This window comes from Quercus lobata, chromosome 7 (genome assembly GCF_001633185.2).
Source record: "Quercus lobata isolate SW786 chromosome 7, ValleyOak3.0 Primary Assembly, whole genome shotgun sequence".
Classification (NCBI taxonomy): Eukaryota; Viridiplantae; Streptophyta; class Magnoliopsida; order Fagales; family Fagaceae; genus Quercus; species Quercus lobata.
In genome coordinates, this window is record NC_044910.1 from 12026519 (window position 1) to 12050312 (window position 23794).

General features: G+C 38.6%; 1 protein-coding gene and 3 long non-coding RNA genes across 6 annotated transcripts; all 4 read right to left on the reverse strand.

The window, feature by feature from the left end:
- Positions 1 to 3233: 3233 nt before the first annotated feature.
- Positions 3234 to 5352, reverse strand: LOC115954221. Of its 2 annotated transcripts, none has more exons than XR_004083854.1 (4): positions 5197 to 5352; positions 4440 to 4543; positions 4218 to 4286; positions 3234 to 3525 (listed from the first exon to the last, which is right to left on the reverse strand). It is a non-coding gene; the product is annotated as an uncharacterized LOC115954221 (long non-coding RNA). The 2 variants fall into 2 exon arrangements; XR_004083853.1 differs by having other exon boundaries at positions 3234 to 3536.
- Positions 5353 to 5587: 235 nt separating this feature from the next.
- On the reverse strand, positions 5588 to 6020 carry LOC115954222. 2 transcript variants are annotated; one of them, XR_004083856.1, is made up of 3 exons: positions 5992 to 6020; positions 5807 to 5891; positions 5588 to 5678 (listed from the first exon to the last, which is right to left on the reverse strand). It is a non-coding gene; the product is annotated as an uncharacterized LOC115954222 (long non-coding RNA). The 2 variants fall into 2 exon arrangements; XR_004083855.1 differs by having other exon boundaries at positions 5796 to 5891.
- A 92-nt stretch (positions 6021 to 6112) lies between these two features.
- LOC115951592 (serine/threonine-protein phosphatase 7 long form homolog) lies at positions 6113 to 12199 on the reverse strand. Its single transcript, XM_031068766.1, has 4 exons — positions 11514 to 12199; positions 11254 to 11341; positions 7732 to 8130; positions 6113 to 6676 (listed from the first exon to the last, which is right to left on the reverse strand). Exons 1-4 carry the CDS (start codon positions 12197 to 12199, stop codon positions 6113 to 6115), a joined length of 1737 nt encoding a protein of 578 aa, XP_030924626.1.
- Positions 12200 to 12239: 40 nt separating this feature from the next.
- LOC115953957 lies at positions 12240 to 13206 on the reverse strand. Its single transcript, XR_004083802.1, has 3 exons — positions 12892 to 13206; positions 12355 to 12461; positions 12240 to 12271 (listed from the first exon to the last, which is right to left on the reverse strand). It is a non-coding gene; the product is annotated as an uncharacterized LOC115953957 (long non-coding RNA).
- Between the last annotated feature and the right edge of the window lie 10588 nt (positions 13207 to 23794).

Sequence of the window (23794 nt, forward strand, 5' to 3'; positions counted from 1 at the left end):
CCCACATCATGTGTATTGGTGGCGCCCACCACTTCGGTGTTGTCCAAATGATCAACCGCACTACATGGTTGATTATTGTAGGGGAAAGGCGTGGCATAGGCAAAGGGAGGATGCACGTCAACCGACAATGAGTGTGGCTCTTCCACCCCACTGGCATGCTGTGAACTTGCACTACCATGGAACCCAACAACCTCAACAGTTACATACAAGTCGGACGCTATGAACTGGGGGGTCCACTTAATCACTGCCCACATCATGTCCACGTCAGCATTGCAACCCAACGGATTTGAGTTGTAGACAACCTGAGTACTCACAAGTATCTGGGGGGCACGGTACACAATGGATATCTTGTGTGACTCCTTGTCCAACCGTAGAGCTTCCATTATCTTCCGGTGCATTTTTCTCAAGTGTGTTCCCCATTTCAACTCAATGAACTTCTGCTTCACTGACTCGCCTTTATAGGACAGCCCATGCAAGTCATGGAAATACTGTTCCCCATCATAGTAAACGTAGAAGCAATGACGACCCATGCCAGACCTGGATAAGGACAATTAATTGTGGTTATAATGCAGAAGATAGGGGGTTATGTTAATGCAACAGTAATTAATCTTTTACAAATGCACTATGATGCTATCCTAATTATAGGTGTACACACTTGATTCGTTTGGACACAAACATTGGCCTTTTAGGGGAGACGTGCCACAACAAAGAATCAGGGTGTTTGTAATATCGCTTGGTAAGGATGCAATATGGAGTAGGAAAATGCAAACATGGTCAGCAAAACTTATTCACCTCGCAGGCTTTCTTTTTCAAAACCCACACAGTAAAGACTTTCAGAACTGAAAGAGCCATACAATTTAAACCTCAGTATACATTACACAGTCATTGTTAATATGTATGAATGAATGCATATGTCATCATATTAATTCACCGTACAATGTTTGTTTATATATATGTTTATTTAGAATGATTATATACATATTTCCCAAAAGAATTCTCAAAAATAATTATTATATACATTACTATATAAAACTCGACATATTTAGGAACAATATGTATACAATGTCACTATCACACACACACACACACATAAGATTATTCTCACATAAGTCATAATAGTACTGTTATCTAATTAATCGTTTCTTGGACAATTTTTTCCAGGATTTTCAATGTATTAACAGTTTTTGCAATTCCTAACAAAATGTTTCAAAAAATTGGTGCCCTAAGCACATACATTATATGTAAACATACCTATACATGTGTGTGTGTATATATATATATATATACATGTGATCATATATGGGTAGGTAGCTTTGTTTATATTTACATATATTTGCATATACATAGGGACATACATGTATATATATATATATATATATGTGTGTGTGTGTGTGTGTGTGTGTGTGTGTGTATATAGACATATATTTGGAAATGCCACATATACATCTTATGATATGGGTAAGTACGTTTGTCTATATATACATATATCTATACATACATACATTTATGTATATATATACACACACATAATGTCAGAATAACACTGTTGTAGAAAGCAATCCAAATTATAAGTAGTTATGTAAGTCAATCCATTTATAAGTAGTTATGTAAGTGAATATATACCTGTCAGGGAAAATATGCCAGAACAAAGAAGAAGGGGACCACAACAACAGCACGCCTGGTGAGGATGCAATAATGACAAGGAAAATGGCAGAAGAGTTAGCAAACTTTGTTCACCTCATAGGCTTTCTTTTTCAGAGACCAGACAATGAAGGTGTACAAGGAATAGATAGAGCCAAACACGTGCATGGATTCTGAAGTTTGGGGAGGGGGACAACATGACTCGATATTAAGGAAATCGAGTTTATATAAAACTCGATACCACATAAATCGAGTTACTGTTGACAAGACATATTGAAATGACGGAGTTTCAGAAACTCGGTTAATAAGAAGTCGAGTTACATGTAACTCCGCATGCTATAACTCGATTTCTATAGAATCGAGTTTTAGCCCCATTTCCTCTACAAAAGCCCACTTCACACGTTAGAAGGTGCAACCACATTCTAGTGCAAAGAATTCCCACCATTGCATTTTTGTAGAGCAGGATGGGACGAACCTATGTTGTGTTTAACGGTCGTGTTCCAGGCATATACGACAGTTGGCTAGATGCGAGTAGACAAGTTCATAAATTCCCAAACGCCAATCACAAATCATATAAAGATCGAAGGGAAGCCGAAGCTGCATACATGGAGTATTTGCATGGTAATGGTATGGGCGTGCATGGTGGTGCGTCTACATCGTCGGAAACTCCAAACATATCAACCTCAACTCCACATAGCACTTCTCAAAGCGAAGGAACCAACTATGGCAATGGAGACATTAGGCACACTTTGTTAAGGTATCAGTTGGAAGTTGCCATTGAGGAGCGTGACCACGCAAGGAGGATCGCAACGTTGAGTGCAAACATGTTGAATGAAGTGGTGGCTCATGTTGTGGGGGATGATGAACTTGATGCACCCACGAGACAACGTACAGATGCATGAATGCAAATGTACGACTTCTTGTTGTGGTATTTAGTAAGATATGTGTATACTTCCAAGTACCATCTGTTGTCATGTGTGCTTTAAGTAGAAGTGTCATCGTTTTCCAATTGTTTCACTAGTAGATATGTATATATAGAAAAATAACCTTATTATTTTTGTTTTTGGACTACTTTGGTCTTATTCGGTCCATTATATCTACTTTGGTCTTATTCGGTCCACTGTGGTTTCTAGGAAAATCGGTGTACTACATTCTATTTACTCTATTTGATCCTATTCAGTCAACTTTGGTCGCACCCCGTCTATTTGATTCACTGCAGTCCATTATTGTGTAGTTACAAAATACTAGATCAGCCTATACACAATGAGCCACGATTAACAAATGTACATGACGTAAAAAACAACAATGAATTGCATAACCTCTACATGAACGATTTGGAAATCCTCCTCGTTGGAGGATTCACTGCAATCCATACCAATCAAAGAAAATTCAAAGTTTAAAAAAGATAGGATTGGAATTATTCATACATGATAAATCGTCCAACATTAGAAAATTATCTAAATTCTTCAAGTCAATTCTGAAAATTTTAATAGCCACCATATAGGAAGTCCAGAACAAAATGACCATGAATAAAAATTGACACCAACCAACTAAAAAAACAAATAACACAGCTATATAAAGGTTCTTGAATCCCAAACACAGTAAATAAAACCCTAAAATTATGATGTACCTTGTAATATTATTCTGAATTAGAAAAAAAATGAACACTTAAAATTTAAAAGTTACGTAAAAAGACTCGCATTACATGGAATACTACAGGTTTCAATAAATACATTACTATATCTTCCCTCTAGCTAGCTCCATTGGACAAAACAGGTTCATCTCTATGAGAGTGGTCTTGCCACTGCCAATTCTGCCAACAATACGTATTTTGTGCCCTTCCTCAAATGTGCAACTGATCCCCCTCAGAACAAGTGCATCAGCCTATATTTGATCTGTTTAGGAAACAATGATATATAAAGCCATATTATAAAGCCAAGTTTGAAGCAAATAACACAACTCTCAATCATGTGAAGATAAATACAAAACCAGTCAGATTGGTAATGAATGCCAAAGCATTAGTCCGCTTATTTAGAATGATTATATACATATTTCCCAAAAGAATTCTCAAAAATAATTATTATATACATTACTATATAAAACTCGACATATTTAGGAACAATATGTATACAATGTCACTATCACAATGTCCGGAAGAGCAACTTCAAATCAAGAATCAATCTCACTTCCGTCAAAAGTGCAAGCACTCCTTTCCCATCAAATACTCCACAGGAGACAAAGAGGGATCATCATGTCTAAATTTTTTAGCAATCAAACCATGTAAAGCACTAAACATATGAGGATTACCCATGTCAACAGTTTGGTCAATTAATGCCAACTTATAGATCAGAAGTCTTATTAAATGCTTCTTCCACTTCTAACTTACAGGAAGCTCAAAGAAAATATGTTTGATGATCACCAAACAGACATGTAAGAAGAAAATTTTACAGCATCGTTAGTTTGCAAAATCTACAATTATTTTCATTCCCACATGATTTCAACACATTGCAGATAAGGATATATATATATATATATATATATAAAGCACAATGAAGGCAAATAAATGGAAAAAATACCTGTATGCCCAACAAAAGTATGTGTACATTTGCTTCCTCTCCAAAGTTTTAAAGTTGTATCACTTGAACCTAAAATCGTGGTAGCATAAAAATGAACCCCATAAGTTCATAGTGAAAGACATAGTTGGATCTATGCATTCCAATCTGATGTAACCAGTTCCAACTACCAACAAAATCTAAAACAATATCTAGCAGAACAGTAATACTCTAATCATATTATACCTGTAACAAGCTCGCCTGAAGGCAGCTTTATGAGTGCTTGGATTGCTGCCTTATGAGCCTCCCAGGATTCTGAAGGTTGGCCACTTCTCCAACGTCATAATGTGCTGTGGTGAAGGAGACATTAGATACTAACCGAAAATTATTGAGAAAAATGCATATACCTTTGTAAGCATAGATAATAATTCAAACCCAAAAAACGGCAATACACAAACAATAAAAGTAACATTCAAACAGTATGCAAATTTTTCATTAACGCCTCCATCATTTCATTAAAGCAAATGATGGACAAGATTTGATTCATTGGCCAATGACACACACAACATATATATATATATATATATACTGAAAATCATAAAATAAGAAGGCTAATCGATGAAAAAATCAATAATCAATTAAATGTTTCTCATTGGGTTCCCAATTTCCTACCAAAATGAAAAGGTAATATATACAATGATAAATAACAATTACAAACCCCAAGAAGCAAAAGGAACAAAACATGCAGACATAACTAAGATTTTTGCCGTTTTCAGCTTTGGGTAAGTTATATTGTGAGCTGCTCTAGAACTCAGAAAAAAAAATATAAATTCTATTTTTATTTGTTCCTACTAACGAACTTGTAATCAAATGTACACAGATCTAATCATTCTAGAGAGGAGGGGATTTAAAGGAGATTAAAAATAAGAAAATGGGAAGGAGGATGTACCAATCTAGGAATTGTAGGGAAGGCAAATCAGAAAATTAGGAGAGAGACACATACCTAGCCAAGCATTGTAGAGACTCGGATAAATGATTTGCTACAAAGGAGTTGGTTCTACCATTGATCCGCATAAACTTCGTCATCAAACTCTTTTACAGAAAGTATCAAATTACTTCTTCTTGCTTATCAACAATACCACACATTTGTTTCTCACAAAAATAACAAAAATAAAAAAAACAAATTACTCTCTTACAACCCACTTTACTATAGCTAACAACATACAAAAACACAAGAAAGTTTGGCTTCAAATGAATACCAATCCAGACATTTGTCAAATTGCAATCAAAACTCCAAGTGCAGAAAAACTTCCTAATACATCAATAAATACAATACGCCTTGTGGGTTTTCTCCAAAATATCAATTTCTTGACAACAAACACATTGATAGCCAGTATTCTCCCCAAGCAATGATCCAGAAATAGATGCACAGCCACCAAGATTCTCCCCAATTAGTAGAACATTTTGCATGCTTATTCCAGTCACCTATACACATGAAGAATAAGCACACAAGGACAATCCAGCTCAATGGCCTTTTCGTGTCCACCATTGCAGTTAGGTCTAAAAAAAAAATACGACTTTAGAAGAAAAGTGAAACGTAACTATGCAGTCACCTATAGGCAGGAAGTATAAGCATACACTAAGGCATTTAATGATCTTTTCGTTTCCGCCCATATGCCCTGACAGGTCTAATCTTACCTGTTTCATCAAACACAACAGCATAATTAAATTAACATAATCAATCAAATGCACAGTACAAGTAGCTCAAGAAGATGGGAAGTGTAGACGAAGTACATACCATCACCGGTCCTGCAATCGGGAGCATGCGCATGCGGGCGTCGCGATCTCCGCAAAGCCTCCACCGGCTCAATGTCCTCAGCCGGTATCTGCTCAATCTGTACAGCCTCTCCGTGGGGGGTTTAAGATGGAGCTGACATGGTGGGATCCACATGCACTAGAGGTGGGGTGGGCATGCCTGGTGTGGGGACAAATATGCATCCACCATCATGGGCAGATCCACTGAAAACTGGGGGCGACATACGAGGAGGGCCCTCAAAGTCCGTGCTAGCACCATGGGATGTAGTGTGGGCTGGAACAGTGCCCTGATGATCGACGGTATGGGATGGCCCAGCACCATCGCCAGGCGTGCATCGCGGTGTCCTGCCGTCGTCATCAGACAGTACCCAATCAGTGCCAAGCCATGCCTTTTCTACACCCTCCTCATTCCCTTCCTCGTAGATGGGAGCCGACTCGGTCGTACGGCTACGACCAGCTTGACCACCTCCACGATGTCCACCCCCACGAGACCCACCACGTTGCCCGCCACGAACTGGGGCCTGTGTATCAATGTCAACTGCTTCTGCAAGCGCATTCGCCAATTTAAGTCGGCCTAGCTCCTCCACAAGCTCTAGTGTAAATGTAAGGTCAGTGTGCATGTCAGAACCTTCATCGCACCTCTGTATAGACCTAATCATCGTCCGAACCTACAAAACAAGGGCGTCATAAAAGCAAGAACGCAAGTATGATGCAAAACTTGGATAAATCTGTCCCAAAATCAAAAGAAAAAGTAGCAAACATAGCTAATGAAATCCTTATATTACTTATAATTATGAAGCATCTTTAAAAAGACAGTGTATAAAAATAGGGGTTGGCCCCCCCTGTGCAAAAATTTATAGTTCCAACCCAACACTCAGGAATTTTCAGTTTCCTGTTATGTTTATTGCTATGCAATCTAAACATTGAGATAATACTTCTAAAAAACACGTATAGTTGGTTGTACATAAGTTCAATCTTAGCATAAGTGAAAATATCAGAATTTCACTTCTGTATCTAGGCTTCACCAGATTTACAACTCCATCAATATCACATTGCAATCAGGACACATATTTTGAAGTTATTATTTCCTAACGTACACGCCCAAATCAAATGAATTGAAAATATCAAACGCAAGCTTCAAGTTTCAATTAAGGGAAGTACCAAAAACTTAGAACATATATCATACTTGAATCTAGTATAAATGCACATCTCCTTGCTGCATACTTGCAAGATTTTAAATGACCTTTAAGCTGTTGGGAATTGCATTCTACCAACAGTTTAGTAAGGGACTTCCCAATCCTAGAGGTAATATCTATCAAGGAATATGTAATACATTAATCAGTCCTGGAGGAAAGGCTATCTAAACTATCATGAAATGTGAATTTATCACTACTACACAGAGTTGCACCGTCCATTTTAAAGTACAAGCCAACCAAAAACAAAAAAAAAATAAACAAAAAATAAAATAAAATACAATAAAACCCAACCCAACCCACCCTTTTTAAAAGTTGAATGTAATTATATGAACAAAGATGTGGTCATCATTAGTCATTGCCCATTAACCATTCCTCATGCAAACAAATTGGATCAAGACAAATTCAATTTGTTATGAACAACTTAAATCATGCAGTATTTTGACTTTAAAACAAAATGACAGAGAAAGCTGCTGAGGATATTTAATCCAACAATGGTTTCATCCATAAAATAGGAATTGTTGCCTCACCATGAGTTCCCAATACGCAGACTCTGGTGTTATGTACCGCCTTGTGTGGCGATTGTACCACATCATGTACTCAACGAGATACATATCATCATCGTCTAGGAGATCGGACCCGCGAACTACATTCACTCGGTTGGCCCATTGCCGAATAAAGGGATCATGTTCTACCTCCCAGTTCTTCTCCCATTTACCCTGAAGGGATATCTTGTGAAAGGTAGTCGACGTATCCACGACACTTGGAACTGGTTGCTTCATCCCAAACTGACGGAGGACTCGCTCAGGATGATGCCACTCCACTATCCAAAAGAATATCAACGGCACCTCGGCCCTCCAAATATGCTGCCCAGCAGTGCAATACGCAGGTAGGGAGCCTAGCGTATGCGTGTACGGCTCCCATACAATCTGCATGAGTAGATTATGTTTGTGATAGTGAGACATCATACTAATTTAACATTATGTTTATGATATGTAATATGCAAAGCATGGAATCTTCTGTCTGCTTCTAGTCGTACACAAAATCTTCAGGGATTATTGGGCAGAAAGTAAAAGAACAACAAAATTGACTTGCAAAAAATATTAAAAGATCTAGGTTGTTCATGTCCACCATTTTCAGCCCCATGTTCACATGCTGGACAGGGTTCAAAGCTAACTGACACCATCAAATACTAGGGTTTTCAATCTGAACCAAACTTAGAGGAGGGTACTAGAGCATCCTTATGGCTGTAAGATGTGTCCAAGTTGATGATTTCGCAAAATCTTTTTATCGTAATAGAAATATTGTGCTACATTAATTGCATTAGTCATTAACAATGTTTCAATGAATGAGAACAAAATGACTATTATAAGGTCTACTGAAGACATTGCATTTCAAGTAGCACTTTATATTGCAAGAAATGGAAGCTATGTAAATTATTACATGGTATAATCCTCATCAAATACTGTTATTATATTTCTATGTAAATATATATTTCTTATAAATTTTAGTGTTGGAAATTACATAAGCCTTTTACTTATCTCAAACTAATCATGTCAATGTCTAAAATTACATTCCTCTTGAAGAATATGGTGAGCAGCATATTTTGCACGCTTCTAAAATTATATGAATAAAGTACTCGTTAATAATCCATAGCTTTTAATAATTTTAGGACTATTAAGGCAGCTAAAGTGGGGACAACTTAAGGAGTTGCATGCTGCAATTAAATTGTGCTCTCCAACTTTGGTGCAAGGAGCACGAACTAACTTTTCATTTACGTCAACAACAAGAGGTAATGTGTCAAGCGTCTTTATGTTTTCTCATATATCACTGATTAACAATTATTTGTTTCTTCAAACTTAGGCCATTGTTTTCCAAGAAGACAATCGAGGCTGTGCATATTCAAAATATACCACTTGAATACGTAAATCGAAGTCAAACAGTATTCTACTAGACTGTAAAAATATAACCTTCAATTCAGCAAAGGTAATTTATAACTTACAATGTAACAATGTTTTTTGCATCACAATAACAATGTTTGTAATCTTGGATACCCCTATGTTAGAAGAAGAAATACTAAATTGTCTACTTATTAGGCAGAGCAATAACTATGGTTTTAAGCTCATAACATTTTATTAATTAATTACAAGTGATTTCACAAGCTTAATTACAAACCGTACAAGCTTAAATTTTATTTGTTTAATCAAATTTGTAGCATATATTGAGACTATATGCAAAAACAACCGACTAAAGTAGAGCGTGATAGTAATCTGGTGCAATTGTACATATGAAACTTCTAGCCAAGAGAGTTCGATCGTACCTATGAAACTTATATCTATGCCCAAATGGAGCTCACACACTAAAACCACCTGCAGCACCAGTGGCACCAATGAATTGTAAAGAGCTTAGATTCACATTGACTACCTATGAAAACACCATCAACTAGAACATCCCAAACAGATGTTTAGATAACATAAAAGTTTATATTAACCTTAGATGGTCACTTAATACTAAATATTGCTATGTTCTGTCACAGGGGTAGTGAAATGCATAAACTCCAAACATTAGTAAGTTTTTGAAGGCAAAGCAACAATTGAGACTATCTTCGGTGCTCACTCTGGCATCCTAAACAACCCCAAATCTCACAAAGGGTTTAACCTATACCCTGGACTCTCGATTCCTAGTGGGGGGGCACTAATGGCTTTGTATTTTGGAAATTTCACAGTGTGGACCCAAGCAATGACAACCATCCAGCATTGGACAAGGACAAGCTATGGCAATGGCTTAGCCTATGGTCACTCTATGACATTCAAGGCAGAGTAACTCCATCCTTTAGTTTGCTTAATTTCAAATTTCAATGAAAGCCAGAGAAGTGATCATGTGTTTTACGGGCCACTGATCAATAATGTCATCATTCTTTCAGGTTTCTGTACTTAGGCCAAAAATGCAAATTGGGATTATATTTTTGCTCTCATGTCATGATTACACAATAATTAGATAAAATTTTCGTAGTTTAACATTTGCAGCTTTCCCAACGTTCTAAATTTAAAGAATTTTATCATTTTATGAGATTTAACAGCCAACTATATTACAACAGTGAAGAGAAGCTCTAACTCAGCAAATTTAATTCAACGAAAATCTGGAATATAATTGTGGTAATATCTAAGTCAACCACTAAAACTATAGCGAATCCAGAAGGTGTGAAATATTAATAAGCTTCAACAGTTCTAAAAAAAATTTCTATTTTAAAGCTTTAATATTGAAGTATAACAACTATCAAAGATTCAAACTCTCTCTAAAAGAATTATAACCAATTACATAATCCAATATGTGCGTCTTCTCTTCATTGCATCAGCTTAATGACATTTGTAACAATTGGTGGAGTTTTTGTTTTTTGGTTGCAACACAAGTTTGAACTCACTGTCTTGCACTAAACCAAGACTTCATGCTCAATCTTTTGCGCATGTTGCACATGCTTCAAACATCTTGGAAAAGGGACAATTTATTCTGTGTTTTTTTTTTTTTTTTTCGGTGTAAATCACAAACGTTTCCGTACATAATGAAGAATATAGCCAAATTCTACTTTATATATATATGACTAAATTTATATATAACCCATTGATTTAACCCAACTTAACCTGAGTCATGTGAGTTGGGTTGCATTGGAAAAAACCCTTCAATCCAACCCAATTTGGAAAAAACCCTTTGATTTAACATTCAAGAATTTTTTTCTTTTGTTTTACTTTATGTAAGGACGAGCAAGTATTCATGCAGGTGCTACAAATGGAAGTTCTAATGTGAAGTACTTCACGATGGACATTCCAATTGAGTTAAATGATGGGATGGAAATCCAAGTATCAAACAAAATGATTGGATGGTATTATGAAATCAACTCATTCCTACAATAATCCAAGAATTCAAAATAAAATAAAAATTGAGGGAAACGAAAATAAAAGCATGTGCGGTGCATTTGAGGGAAACGTGCTCAGCCCGTAGTCATAAGAATTGAGGGAAACGTGGTCATAAGAATTCAAACTAAATTAACCGAATACCTGCTCCGCCCGTACTGTAGCCAGTGACGCCCGGTACGCAGCAAGGACGTGTGTGGCATGCTCTGCGGTGCATTTTGGCCCGCTCCACCTACCAAACATGAGGTGTCGACAAATGCTCATTACTGAACCTTACATTTAACAAACTTTGCTTTTATATTTCACATCCATATACTAAGCATTGATAAGTTTCTTTCGTTTGTTAGTTTGGCATATTTTTAATTATATGAAAGAGACAAATAACGAGAACTCAATGAATGTACCTAATGGCAAGGGGCCCTAAGTGCACTGGCGGTAGAGGCGGCCTCACAACAGGGCATAATTGTGGGAACCTTGAATAGGCCCATAGCTGCACCAACAAGAGTGCTCCTCCAATCTGCATCGCATCCTTCTTCGATGCACCACAAAGTTGCCTATACAGCCAGGCCAATGCTGCACTACCCCAGCTATACCGTCTCGCATTGCTGACTGGGTTGAGCAACTGCAAAGGCAGCAGTGAGACCCGGTCCGCAGACCTGTCCATGAACAAGAGGGCCCCCATCCGTACAAGTAGGTGGTAGCGGGCATGTTGCTGCACGACTTCGTCAGCAGCGTCCGCAACTAAGGGATCGGCAAACTGTGCATCAAGCCAGGTGTATCTTATCCTCGCCCCAGCAAGGATAGACTTGTTTGAGTTTGGTATCGAGGGTGGAGGTTTATGGCCCAACAACTGTTCGCACAGCTCATTCCATATGTAGTCTGTCTTCCCAGTGACAGGCAACCCATCCACCGGAAGCCCCAGCATCACCTCCATATCTTGCAAGGTGATACCCATTTCTCCATGGGGTAAGTGGAACGTGTGCGTCTCCGGACGCCACCGCTCAACCAACGCCGTGATCAAGGCGTGGTCGACCTCCATATCAGGAACCTTGAATAAACCAGTCAACCCTGCTGCATCTATGTGTTGCATGATACGTGGATCTAACCCACCCTGTGGCAATACATATTTACGGCGTCGAACCTTTATCATGCCAGGCGCCTCCTGCACACGGACGAGTATTGTGTTAGGAGATTAAACACGAGGTAATTATAAAACAAACATGTATTAATAATACTACTACATACCTCGTCAGCGGCGCACCTCCAAAGCGGACTTGACCGATGATTCGGCTGCTGGGACAACTGGGTATCCACATCGGGTCCAGGCCGCACTCTATCTAGTGCCTGCATATCTGACATGGCAGCAAATACATTGTTAGCAATTTTCTAACAAGTAAACCACATTTAATATAAAATAAAAGCATAGATTCAGTAAGGCATTATATTTTGAGCACAAGATTTTCAACATCACTTCTTAAATAAATAAGAACTTGCCATAAAAAAAATTATTTCAGAACTATTTAAATCACTTCTTAAAGCTTAGGATAATTATTAATTAACTATTTATGAAAATATAAGTTATAACACCACTCGATTTGCCAAAACCCCTAATCAAAACCCCAAGCACATTTAAACTCATTAATGAGAAAATCAACGAAATTCTCATCTTCATTAGTAAATTTACTACTTCCTTAAGTTTCAACAAAATAATCAAAATCCCACACAAAACGCAACCTAACATTAACCAACATCAGAAAATATTTCAGAGGGAGAGGACCGTACCTGTAATCAGCGGCGGCGGGAACCAACGACGACTGATGGAGACTCGAGGAAGAGTGGGGAAGCCTGATCGCAGAGCGAGAGAGACAGAGTGTGGAGAGAGAGTGATGGCAGAGAGCGAGGGAAAGAGAGTGTACAGGGAGAGCGAGTGACTGAATAGCGTTGTGAGACGTTAGGGTCCTATTGATTCAAACCGCTGAAAAGAACTCGATTTCCAGTTTCCCGAGTTATGACCGTCTACACAAACATTTTTTTATTGGGAAAAATTCGAAGTGTCAGACTAACTCGACTATACAAATATCGAGTTATTCATTAAAACTCGATTTCTCTATTGTCGAGTTACAAAACAGCGGCAGTTCCCTGTTTAGTTTCAGAAAGAGGGCAAACGTATGTTTAATTTCCCAAAAAAGGGTAATTGCCCATTTTCTCCCATATGATGATAATGAATATAATTTTCAACTTACATGGTTAACACTATTTCCTTTAATGGTAATTCTATTTACTTTTTCAATTTTTATTACAATTATGAAATAATTAAGTATTTTTGGTCATGAATATTTTCAAAGCTAGCTTCGCAATAATAATAATAATAATATATGATGATTTTCGGTGGATTCCTTGATTTTGTACTAATATTTAGTGTTTGATGTAAACTTAAATTATATATTTTATCTCATATTTAGTAAATAAGCTACCAAATCATTACGTGATACACAAAGTAAGGCATTAAACCATTACGTGATACACAAAGTATATTATTTTTTTTGATACATTTCGTAGTATTATTAAGCTAAAGGTATAAATTAATGATATCAACTAATAAAGTCATCTGATTAGTTGTTAAAAAATTCAGTTATGGTTTGATTGTAAATAAACAAACATGTTAGGGTACTTTTAAAGTTTAAAATTTGGTAGTTTATTAAATAAATTTGAGACAAAATATATAAATTTTATTTTGTGTCAAATATCATAAGCTATCAAAGAATTATATATTTATGAAAAAAGAAATTGATTTTTTTATAATATAATTATCAACGAATGGTCCCAATGAAAAGTCATAAATAAAATAACTAAATTAATAATTAGTAAATAAGTTACCGAATTATTACAGGATAGTTGATACACAAAGTGGATGGTTATTATTATTATTATTATTATTATTATTATTATTATTATTATTATTATTATTATTATTATTAGCATGCAACCCATGCAAACGCATGAGTGCATTTAAAATTTAACACAATTTTTAGTATAAAAATATAAATAATTAGTCAAATTATTATTATTTTTTTAAAAAAAAGGCATATAACACATGCATTCGTATATCATAGGGAATATTTTCACCAATTAGAAAAAATTTTCTAACACACTAGAGTCTTCGATCACCAAAAGTATCATGAGCTTACCAAAAGAATATTCAGTCACCAAAAGTATAGTCGGTCACAAAGGGAGCGTGACACCATGCGATGCATTCTACCCTAACAGTTGTCATTTATCAATGGGTTATTAGGTACCCAGCGGTCATTAGGTACCTTCCCTGACACCGCATGAGATGCTCCACCCTAACGGTCGTCACATATCAATGGGTCGTCAAGTACCTTCCCTAACACTACATGACATGCTCCGCCCTGACGTTTGTCATGTATCAATTGATCGTTAGGTACCAAGAGGCCATCAAGTACCCAACGGTCGTCAGGTACCTTCCCTGACACCGCGCGACACGTTTCGTCCTGACGGTCGTCATATATCAATGGATCATCAGGTACCAAGGGGTCGTAAGGGACCCAACAGTCATCAAGTACCTTTCCTGACACTGCGCGACACATTCCACCTTGAAGGTCTTCATGTATCAATGGGTCGTCAAGTACCAAGGGGTCGTCAGGTACTTAACGGTCAACAGGTACCTTCCCCAACACTGCACTACATGCTCCGCCCTAAGGATCGTCACATATCAATTGGTCGTCATGTACTAAGGGGTCGTCAAGTACCCAATAGTCGTCAGGTACCTTCCCTGACACCAGACGAGACACTCCGCCCAGATAGTCGTCACGTATCAATGGGTCGTCAGGTACTAAGGGGTTGTCAGGTACCTTCCCTAACACTGTGCGACACGCTCTACCCTGACAGTCGTCACGTATCAATTGGTCATTAGGTACCAAGGGTTCGTCAGGTACCAACGGTTGTCAGGTACTTTCCCTGACATTGCACGACACGTTCCACCTTAACAGTCGTCATGTATCAATGGGTTGTTAGGTACCAAGCAGTCATCAAGGACCCAGAGGTTATCAAGTACCTTCCCTGACACCATGCGGCACACTCTACCCTGACGGTAGTCACATATCAATGGGTCGTCAAGTACCAAGGGGTCGTTAAAGACCCAACAGTCGTCAGGTACCTTCCTTGACACCGCCTAACATGCTCCACCTTCACGGTCATTACATATCAAGGGTTTGTTAGGTACCCTACTCATCGCCCAGAACATGCACACACTAACTCATCTAAATCGATAAGACACCTTTGCTAGACAGCCCACTATACTTGTCCAATTAACAAACCAACTTGCACACTAATAAAGGTATTTTCCTCTAATAAAGTCCTTCAAGCACTTTGACCCATCAGGATGGAATACTCCGCCACTGACCCATCAAGGTTTATGCCTTTTTTGGTAGGACCTGCCAACTACGGACTCATCAAGATGAATTCCTCATTTGACTTCCTTAAAGTCTTTGCAAATCAGTGCTCCGCATATGTCCCCAACGGATGGTTGTGTATGTACCTGATGGATGGTCACATCTTATCCTCCGTATTCATACTGATGGACAGATGGTGATACCGACAGATAGATGGTGATTCCGATGGTTGAGTAATTGGGTCCCACAAACCTTTACATATTCTCCACTCATGCATCCCTATATGGAAATAACTTGCATTACACGCCCAAATCTCAGGGTCTTAACTCCAAATCTTCTCTACAAGGAAAAGCCCTATATTCAAGGGATCTTGGTCAGGTCTACGCCACTATATAAGCACTAGGCATCCTCTTTCTTAAGGTACATGAATTCTCCCTAGCTCTTGCATTATTGAGTTCTTGGATATTCTTCCATCACTGACTTAACCTTCGGAGGGCCTTTGGATAGTACCCCATCGATGCCCTTTGATTGGTTCTTCTCTTTTGTTCTTCAAGTGCATCCATTGGCACATGAGTGGACGATCAATTCACTGACGATTTTTGTGCATCATTAGTTGGCACCGTCTGTGGGGACAAGTGATAAGCCATATCGCCATTTTAAAGACAAAAAGTTGTATGGTCCTGACACGATCAATTGCTACCACCAACCAAGAGCTCGAAAAGCCAACCAATGCCTTAGAGAAGCAAGTACAAACCCTCTCCATGACATTTGAACAACTCACCCAACGATATCATGAGCTGGAGTGAAACTTGGGCTAGCGAAACGAACAGTATCTAAACGATCAAAATGACGAATAGGGCAGTGGCGAACACAACAACAACCGCCCCCGGACAAACGATCACCAAGAAAGGGACGACCAAGATGAAAGCATTTGAATGCACCAATGAGTGCCAAGAAGCATTTGAGGAACTAAGGCATACCTTGCATCTCCATCACTCCTTAGTCCATCCAAACCCGATGAAGAGCTTTCCCTCTACTTGGTCGTATCCCCCACGGTTGTTAGTTCAGCTCTCATCCAAAAGAAGGATCATGTGCAATTACCTGTCCAGCCGAGTGCTTAGGGGAGTGAAAGAAAGATATCCCCTATAGAGAAGTTAGCCTTTGCTCTAATCACAACAGCCCACAAGCTTAGGCCACACTTCCAAGCGCACACCATAGTAGTCTAGACAAACAAACCATTTAGCCTAAGCATTAGCTGACTTCGTCACAAAATTTACGACGAACAAGGCGAATGGCTAGGGGGTAGCCCTATGGAAGGTCTGAACGGACGGATCGTCCAACAGACATGTTGGAGGGATCAAAGTAGTCCTACAATCTCTTGAAGGGGACATCATAGAATGTGTCATCCGCCTCTAATCCCAATGACCAATAATGAAGCTGAGTACGAAGCTATATAAATGGGACTCGACTTAGCCAAAGTAGTCGGGACCTCATCAGTCATCATCCATAGCAACTCCTAAATGTACTTCTTCATCCACTCTCCCTTGGCTTTGTAGTCTTTGTTGATATGCCTAATGATAGGCATATCAACAAAGACTACAAAGCCAAGGGAGAGTGGATGAAGAAGTACCTTAGCCTTGTCAAGAGACAGACAAATCAAAATTTTGTAGCATAATTTATACAAGTCCCAAGGGAGGAAAAAGAACATGTTGATCGAGTGGCCAAGGCTGCATCTACTGAACACATGACTATCGATCATCAAGTACTATCCTTCACCCAACACTTCCCTGCCACTGAGGAATTAGAAATACAAGTGATACTAGTAGGTATTGGTTGGATGATTCACATCACCTCCTACCTTAAGAATGGGATGCTTCCAGAGGACCACAACACGTCCCGAAGGTGAAAGTTTGGGCATCGTGCTATTTGTTGATGGGAGAGATTTCTCCCGACCATTCCTAAGATGTTTGATTCCAGACGAAGCAGACTACGTCATGAAGGAATTCCATGAAGGGGTGTGTGGAAACCACTCTAGGGCATGATCGTTGGTCCACAAGCATGTACAACTAGGGTACCATTGGCCTACCATACAAAAGGATGCCCAATCCTGCGTAAAAGTATGCGACAAGTGCCAACACTTCAGCAAGATCTCATGGCTAAACACTACAAAAGGAAGTCAACGGGCACTTAATCATCATCCCAACAGGATGGATCGACAACCAAGAATGCCCATGGGCACCTAATTCTTATCCTTACAAAATAGATCGACAACCAAGGATACCGATGATCAAGAATGCCAATGGCACCTGATTCTCATCTAAAACTAAGTCCTACCTACAAGATGGACCGATGATCAAGGATGCCTACGGGCACCTGATCCTTATCCAAAACTAAGTCCTACGTACGGGATGGATCGACAACCAAGAATGCCCACAGGCACTTAATCGTCATCCTTATGGGATGGATCGACAACCAAGGATACCGACGATCAAGAATGCCAACAACACCTGACTCTCATCCAAAACTAAGTCCTACCTATGGGATGGACCGACGATCAAGGATGCCTACGGGCACCTAATCCTCATCCAAAACTAAGTCCTACTTATAGGATGAATTGACAACCAAGAATATGCACGGGCACTTAATCGTCATCCTTATGGGATGGATCGACAACTAAGGATACTGACGATCAAGGATGCCAACGGTACCTTAACCTCATCCAAATTTAAGTCCTACCTACAGGATGGATCGATGATCAACGATGTCAATGGCATTTGATCCTCATCCAAAACTAAGTCCCACCTATGGGATGGACCGAAATCAAGGATGCCTATGGGCACCTTACCCATATCCAAAACTAAATCCTACCAACCAGATGGGCCAATAATCAAAGATACCTACGGGCACCTGTTCCTCATCCAAAACTAAGTCCTATCTATGGGATGGACCCACAATCAAGGAAGCCAATGGGCACCTAATCCTTATCCTTGCGGGATTTATCGATGTTTTAAAATGCCGACAGGCACCAGATCCTCATAGCAAGCTAAGTCCTACCTACGGGTGAATAAACAACCAAAGTCACCTAAAGGTTGACGGTCCAACGTAAAGTCATCCCCAAGAGAGACGGACGATGACCAAAGTCGTATCCAGGTGGACGGACAACCAAAGTCCCTTACAGGTGGATGGAAAACTAAGTTTGCCTACAAGTGAATGGTCCAAAGTAAAGTTATCCTCAAGATTGAAGGACAATGACTAGAGTCACCTACGGGTGGACAGTAAACCAAAGTCGCCTACAGTGGATAGTCTAAAGTAAAGTCATCCCTAAAAGAGAATAACAATGACCAAAGTCACCTACAGGTGGACAAAATAACCAAGCCACCCACAAGTGCCTTGGTAAAAGATCTAAGTCGTCCTCCCTACTGGAGGACAAACGAACCAAGCCATTCATAAGTGCCTTGGTAAAAAAATTAAGTCCACCTACCTACGGGTGGATGAACGAACCAATCCGCTAACGAGTGCCTTGGTAAAGGATCTAAATCTTCCTACCTATAGGGTAACGAATGATCCAAGTTACCAAGGTGACGAATGATCCAAGTGATCCTCCCCAGATGATCGACTCAAGTAAAGATCATCTAACCAAGTCACCAAGGTGACAAACAACCCTCCAAAGATGATCGGGTCAAATAGCAATCCTCTGATGACAATCGACTTAAGTAAAAATCCTCCAATTAAGTTGCTTATGGAGTGGGGTGCAAGAAAAAACCCCCAACACTCTACAACTACAGCACAAGCCTTCATATTCCGCACTCATCCACTTACGTGACGACTATAGAATGGAGGGCAACTGATAGGGAATATTTTCACCAGTTAGAAAATTTTTTCTAACACCCTAGAGTCTTTGATCACCAAAAGCATCATGAGCTTACCATAAGAATCTTCAGTCACCAAAAGTATAGTCGGTCACAATGGGAGTGTGACATCGCACGATGCGTTCTATCCTGATGGTCATCATTTATCAATGGATCATCAGGTACCCATCGGTCATTAGGTGCCTTCCTTGACACCACATGAACGCTCCGCCCTGACGGTTGTCACATATCAATAGGTCGTCAGGTACCAAGGGTTTGTCAAGTACCCAACAGTTATTAGGTACCTTCCCTAAAACTACACGACACGCTCTGCACTAATGATCGTCACATATTAATTGGTCGTTATATACCAAAGGGTCGTCAAGTACCCAGCAGTTGTCAGGTACCTTCCCTGACACCGCACGAGACGCTCTGCCCTCACGGTCATCATATATCAATGGGTCGTCAAGTACTAAGGGGTTCCCAGGTACCTTCCCTGACACTGTGCAACACGCTCCACCCTAACGATCGTCACGTATCAATTGGTCGTTAGGTACCAAGGGGTTGTCAGGTACCCAGCGGTCGTCAAGTACCTTCCCTAACACTGCGTGACACATTCCACCCTAACGGTCGTCATGTATCAATCGGTTGTCAAGTACCAAGGGGTCGTCAGGGACCCAGCAGTCATCAAGTACCTTCCCTGACACCGTGCGGCACGCTTCACCCTGACGGTCGTCATGTATCAATGGGTCGTCAAGTACCAAGGGGTCGTCAGGAACCCAATGGTTTTTAGGTACCTTCCTTGACACCGCCTGACATACTCCGCCTTAATAGTCATTACATATCAAAGGGTCATCAGGTACCCTACTTATCGCCCAGAACATGCACACACTAACTCGTCTAAATCAATGAGACACCTTTGGTAGATGACCCACTATACTCCTCCAATTAGCAAACCAACTTGCACACTAATAAGGGCATTTTCGTCCAATAAATTCCTTCGAGTGCTTTGACCCATCAGGATGGAATACTTCACCACTGACCCATCAAGGTTTGTGCCTCTTCTGGTAGGACCTACCAACTACGGACCCATTAGGATGAACTCCTCATTTGACTTCCTTGAAGTCTTAGCAAATCAGTGCTCCACGTATGTGCCCAACGGATGGCTGCATATGTACCCAACGGATGGTCACATCTTATCCTCCATATTCATACCGACAGACAGATGGTCATACCGACGGTTGAGTAACTAGGTCCCACAAACCTTTACGTATTCTCCACTCATGCATCCCTATATGGAAATAACTTGCACTACATGCCCAAAGGCCATACTCCATGCTTATGTCTTCCCCATATGGGAAGAAAAGCTCAAGATCTCGGGGTCTTAACTCCAAATCTTCTCTACAAGGAATAGCCCTTCATTTAAGGGATCTTGGTCAAGTCTATGCCAATATATAAGCATTAGGCATCCTCTTTCTTAAGGTACGTGAATTCTCCCTAGCTCTTGCACTATTGAGTTCTTGGATATTCTTCCATCACTGACTTAACCTTCAAAGGGTCTTTGGCCGATACCCCATAGGTGCCCTTTGATTGGTTCCTCTCTTTTGTTCTTCAGGTGCACCCATTGGCAAATGTGTGGACGATCAACTCACTAACGATTTTTGCGCATCATCAGTATAGATACATTTAAAATTAAACACAATGTTTATCATCAAAATATAAATAATTCGTCAAAAAAAAAAATTTTTTTAAAGTAAACGTATTTAGTCATATATTAGTTACATATTAAATCTAATAATTTTTTTTCTAATATTTAATAAAATAGAACATGTGGTGATCTTTTTTATGTGATGATTTTTATTGAGTATATGTGATTGGTTATAAATAAATAAAGGTAAAAATGCACTTTTGGTCCCTACATTTTGGGTCAATTCCCATTTTGGTCCCAAAATTGATTTCGTTACTAATGTTGTCCCTAGAAAAAGAAAATCGATTCTATTTTAGTCTCTGCTATCAACCCACTAATAGAAACCTCCTATGTAGCAAACGAAGTGCCTCATTTGCTAACATGACGCTGACATGACCATTAAAATATTATTAAAAAAATTTATTTGGCATTTTTTAAATGCCGCATCAGCATTTTAATTTTTTTTTTTTTTTTAAAAGCCATGTCAGAAAATTAAAAAAAATAAATTAAATTTAAAAACCTTAATTTAATTTAATTAAAAAAAAATTCTTAATGTTCTTCATGTTCTTCAACTTGTTCTTCATTTTACAACTTATTCTTAATATTCTTTCCAAATTAAACCCAGCAACCAAAAACGCAAACCCATCACAAGAACACAAACCCAGCAACCTAAGAACTCAAACCCAGATCAATAGAACATAAATGAAAACAAGAAGAAAAAATTAAATTAAATACTAATAGGAAGAATGAAGAACAACGAACCAATCTAATCATCAAATCCAAATCAACCCAAATTCACCACAATTGCTTAGCACCATCAACACAAACCAATTGCCCAAAATCATCAAAACGCAGAGAAAACCCAAATTCAACAACTCATAGATCATCAAACCCAGCATCATCAAATCTCCTACAAATCAAGACCATCGAATTCTTCATGTTCTTCCCTAACTACTACAATCAAACCCAGATCTCAAAACCACCACCACCACCACTAACCCATACAATCAAACCCAAATCCCACCACCAATAACTAGCACAATCAAACCACCACCACCCCGCTGATCTTATAATTCACACAGATCGCTTCCTCATCAAATGACCACACCACCATCCCCCCCCCCTGTATAAACCCACCAACCTTGTCTCTCATCTTCCCATCAAAAACAAAAACAACCGATCAAACCCCAAAGAAAAACCAAAGAATCAGAGAGAGAGAGAAAGAGAAATGTCAAGAAGAGGAAAAGGAGGCAAAGTTTGGGAAAGGAAGGAACGAAACGGCACTGTAAGGTTCTGAGGTAACATGATTCGGATACTTAAGATCTTCTTGGAGAACGTGATTCACGATGCTATGACCCCCACCGAGCACACTCACTGCAAGACTATTACTGCCATGGATGTTGTTTATGCTTTGAAGAGGTAGTGCAGGACTCTATGGTTTTGGAGGTTAAGAAGGATAGAGTTAGGGTTTAGTATTTGGGTTATGTTTCAAATTAGGGGATTCTGTGTAGTTGAAAAGTGACTATAATTTTGAATAGAATCTTAGAAGATGTGTTTATCATTATGAGTATTTTAATTGGCTGAAAGTTCTACACAAATTGGTCACTAATAGCTTTAAGGAACATATGGAATTTGTTTTTTTCTTTTTGAACAAAGGGCTTCAATCTTTAAAACTAAAAAAATAAATTTTTTGTTTGTTTTCTATTTTTTTAATTTAAATTAAAATTGAGGAATTAATTTTTTTTCGTTTTAATTTTTTATTATTTAAATCTGACATAGCATTTAAAAAATGCCAGATAATTTTTTTAATAATGTTTTAATGGCCACATCAACACCATGTCAACAAGTAGGGCACTCCGTTTGCCACGTAGGAGGTTTCCGTTAGTGGGTTGACGGTAGAAACTAAAATAAAATCGATTTTCCTTTTTTAGGGACGACATTAGTAATGAAATCAATTTTAGGACCAAAATGGAAATTGACCCAAAAATGTAGGAACCAAAAGTACATTTTCACCATAAATAAATAATTATATATATATATATATATATATTCGATTCTTAGTATTTTGCATTCATTAACTCACTTGATACAAAGATTAAAAAACTTAAGTGGACACATGACATAAACTTAAGTGGATAATTATGGTGTGGTCCTCACATAAATTTAGACACACAACGCAAAATTGGATTCTAATTTCAAATTCTAGTTAAACTTTCTCTAAGTTTTTACCTATTAGTAACATGTATATACAGATAACTCCAAAATATAGTGACTCCAAAATGCAGTGACAACAACACTATATACAAATAGATAACAAATTCAACAAACAGAGACCACTCCAAATTGGTAGGTGGGACAAAATATTTTGGTACTGGTATATATTGGTGTACTGTGATAAGATTATCGCTCTATATTTACATAAAAGAATTTTTTATGATGATCACACCAAAGAACAAATTTTATTAAGCTTGCAGCCTTCACTACATGCTCTATGAAGTTCAAGCAAAGAAGCCAATCAGACATAAATGTAAAAGACATAATTCTGGTAGTATTTTTAGATTAACAATACTAGAACGTAACTTTGCAAGTCAAATACAATGATGTGAAAATAAATAATTGCAATAAATTCATATTTTAATTATCCATGATTTTAAATAGTTCATGTAGTACGTATATCTCCTTATCGTTACCTATAATGGCTTATTTGTGGAATTTACATAGGAAACAATGAATAATTT

Bases quoted from the DNA above. Each gene is read 5' to 3' on its own strand.
- LOC115951592 (XM_031068766.1), bottom strand. From the start codon at position 12,199: ATGCAACACATAGATGCAGCAGGGTTGACTGGTTTATTCAAGGTTCCT. The intron at 11,342-11,513 runs GTACATTCATTG...CATGTTTGGTAG, and splicing joins TTAGGGCCCCTTGCCATTAG to GTGGAGCGGGCCAAAATGCA. The intron at 8,131-11,253 runs GTATTCGGTTAA...CTACTCATGCAG, and splicing joins CTACAGTACGGGCGGAGCAG to ATTGTATGGGAGCCGTACAC.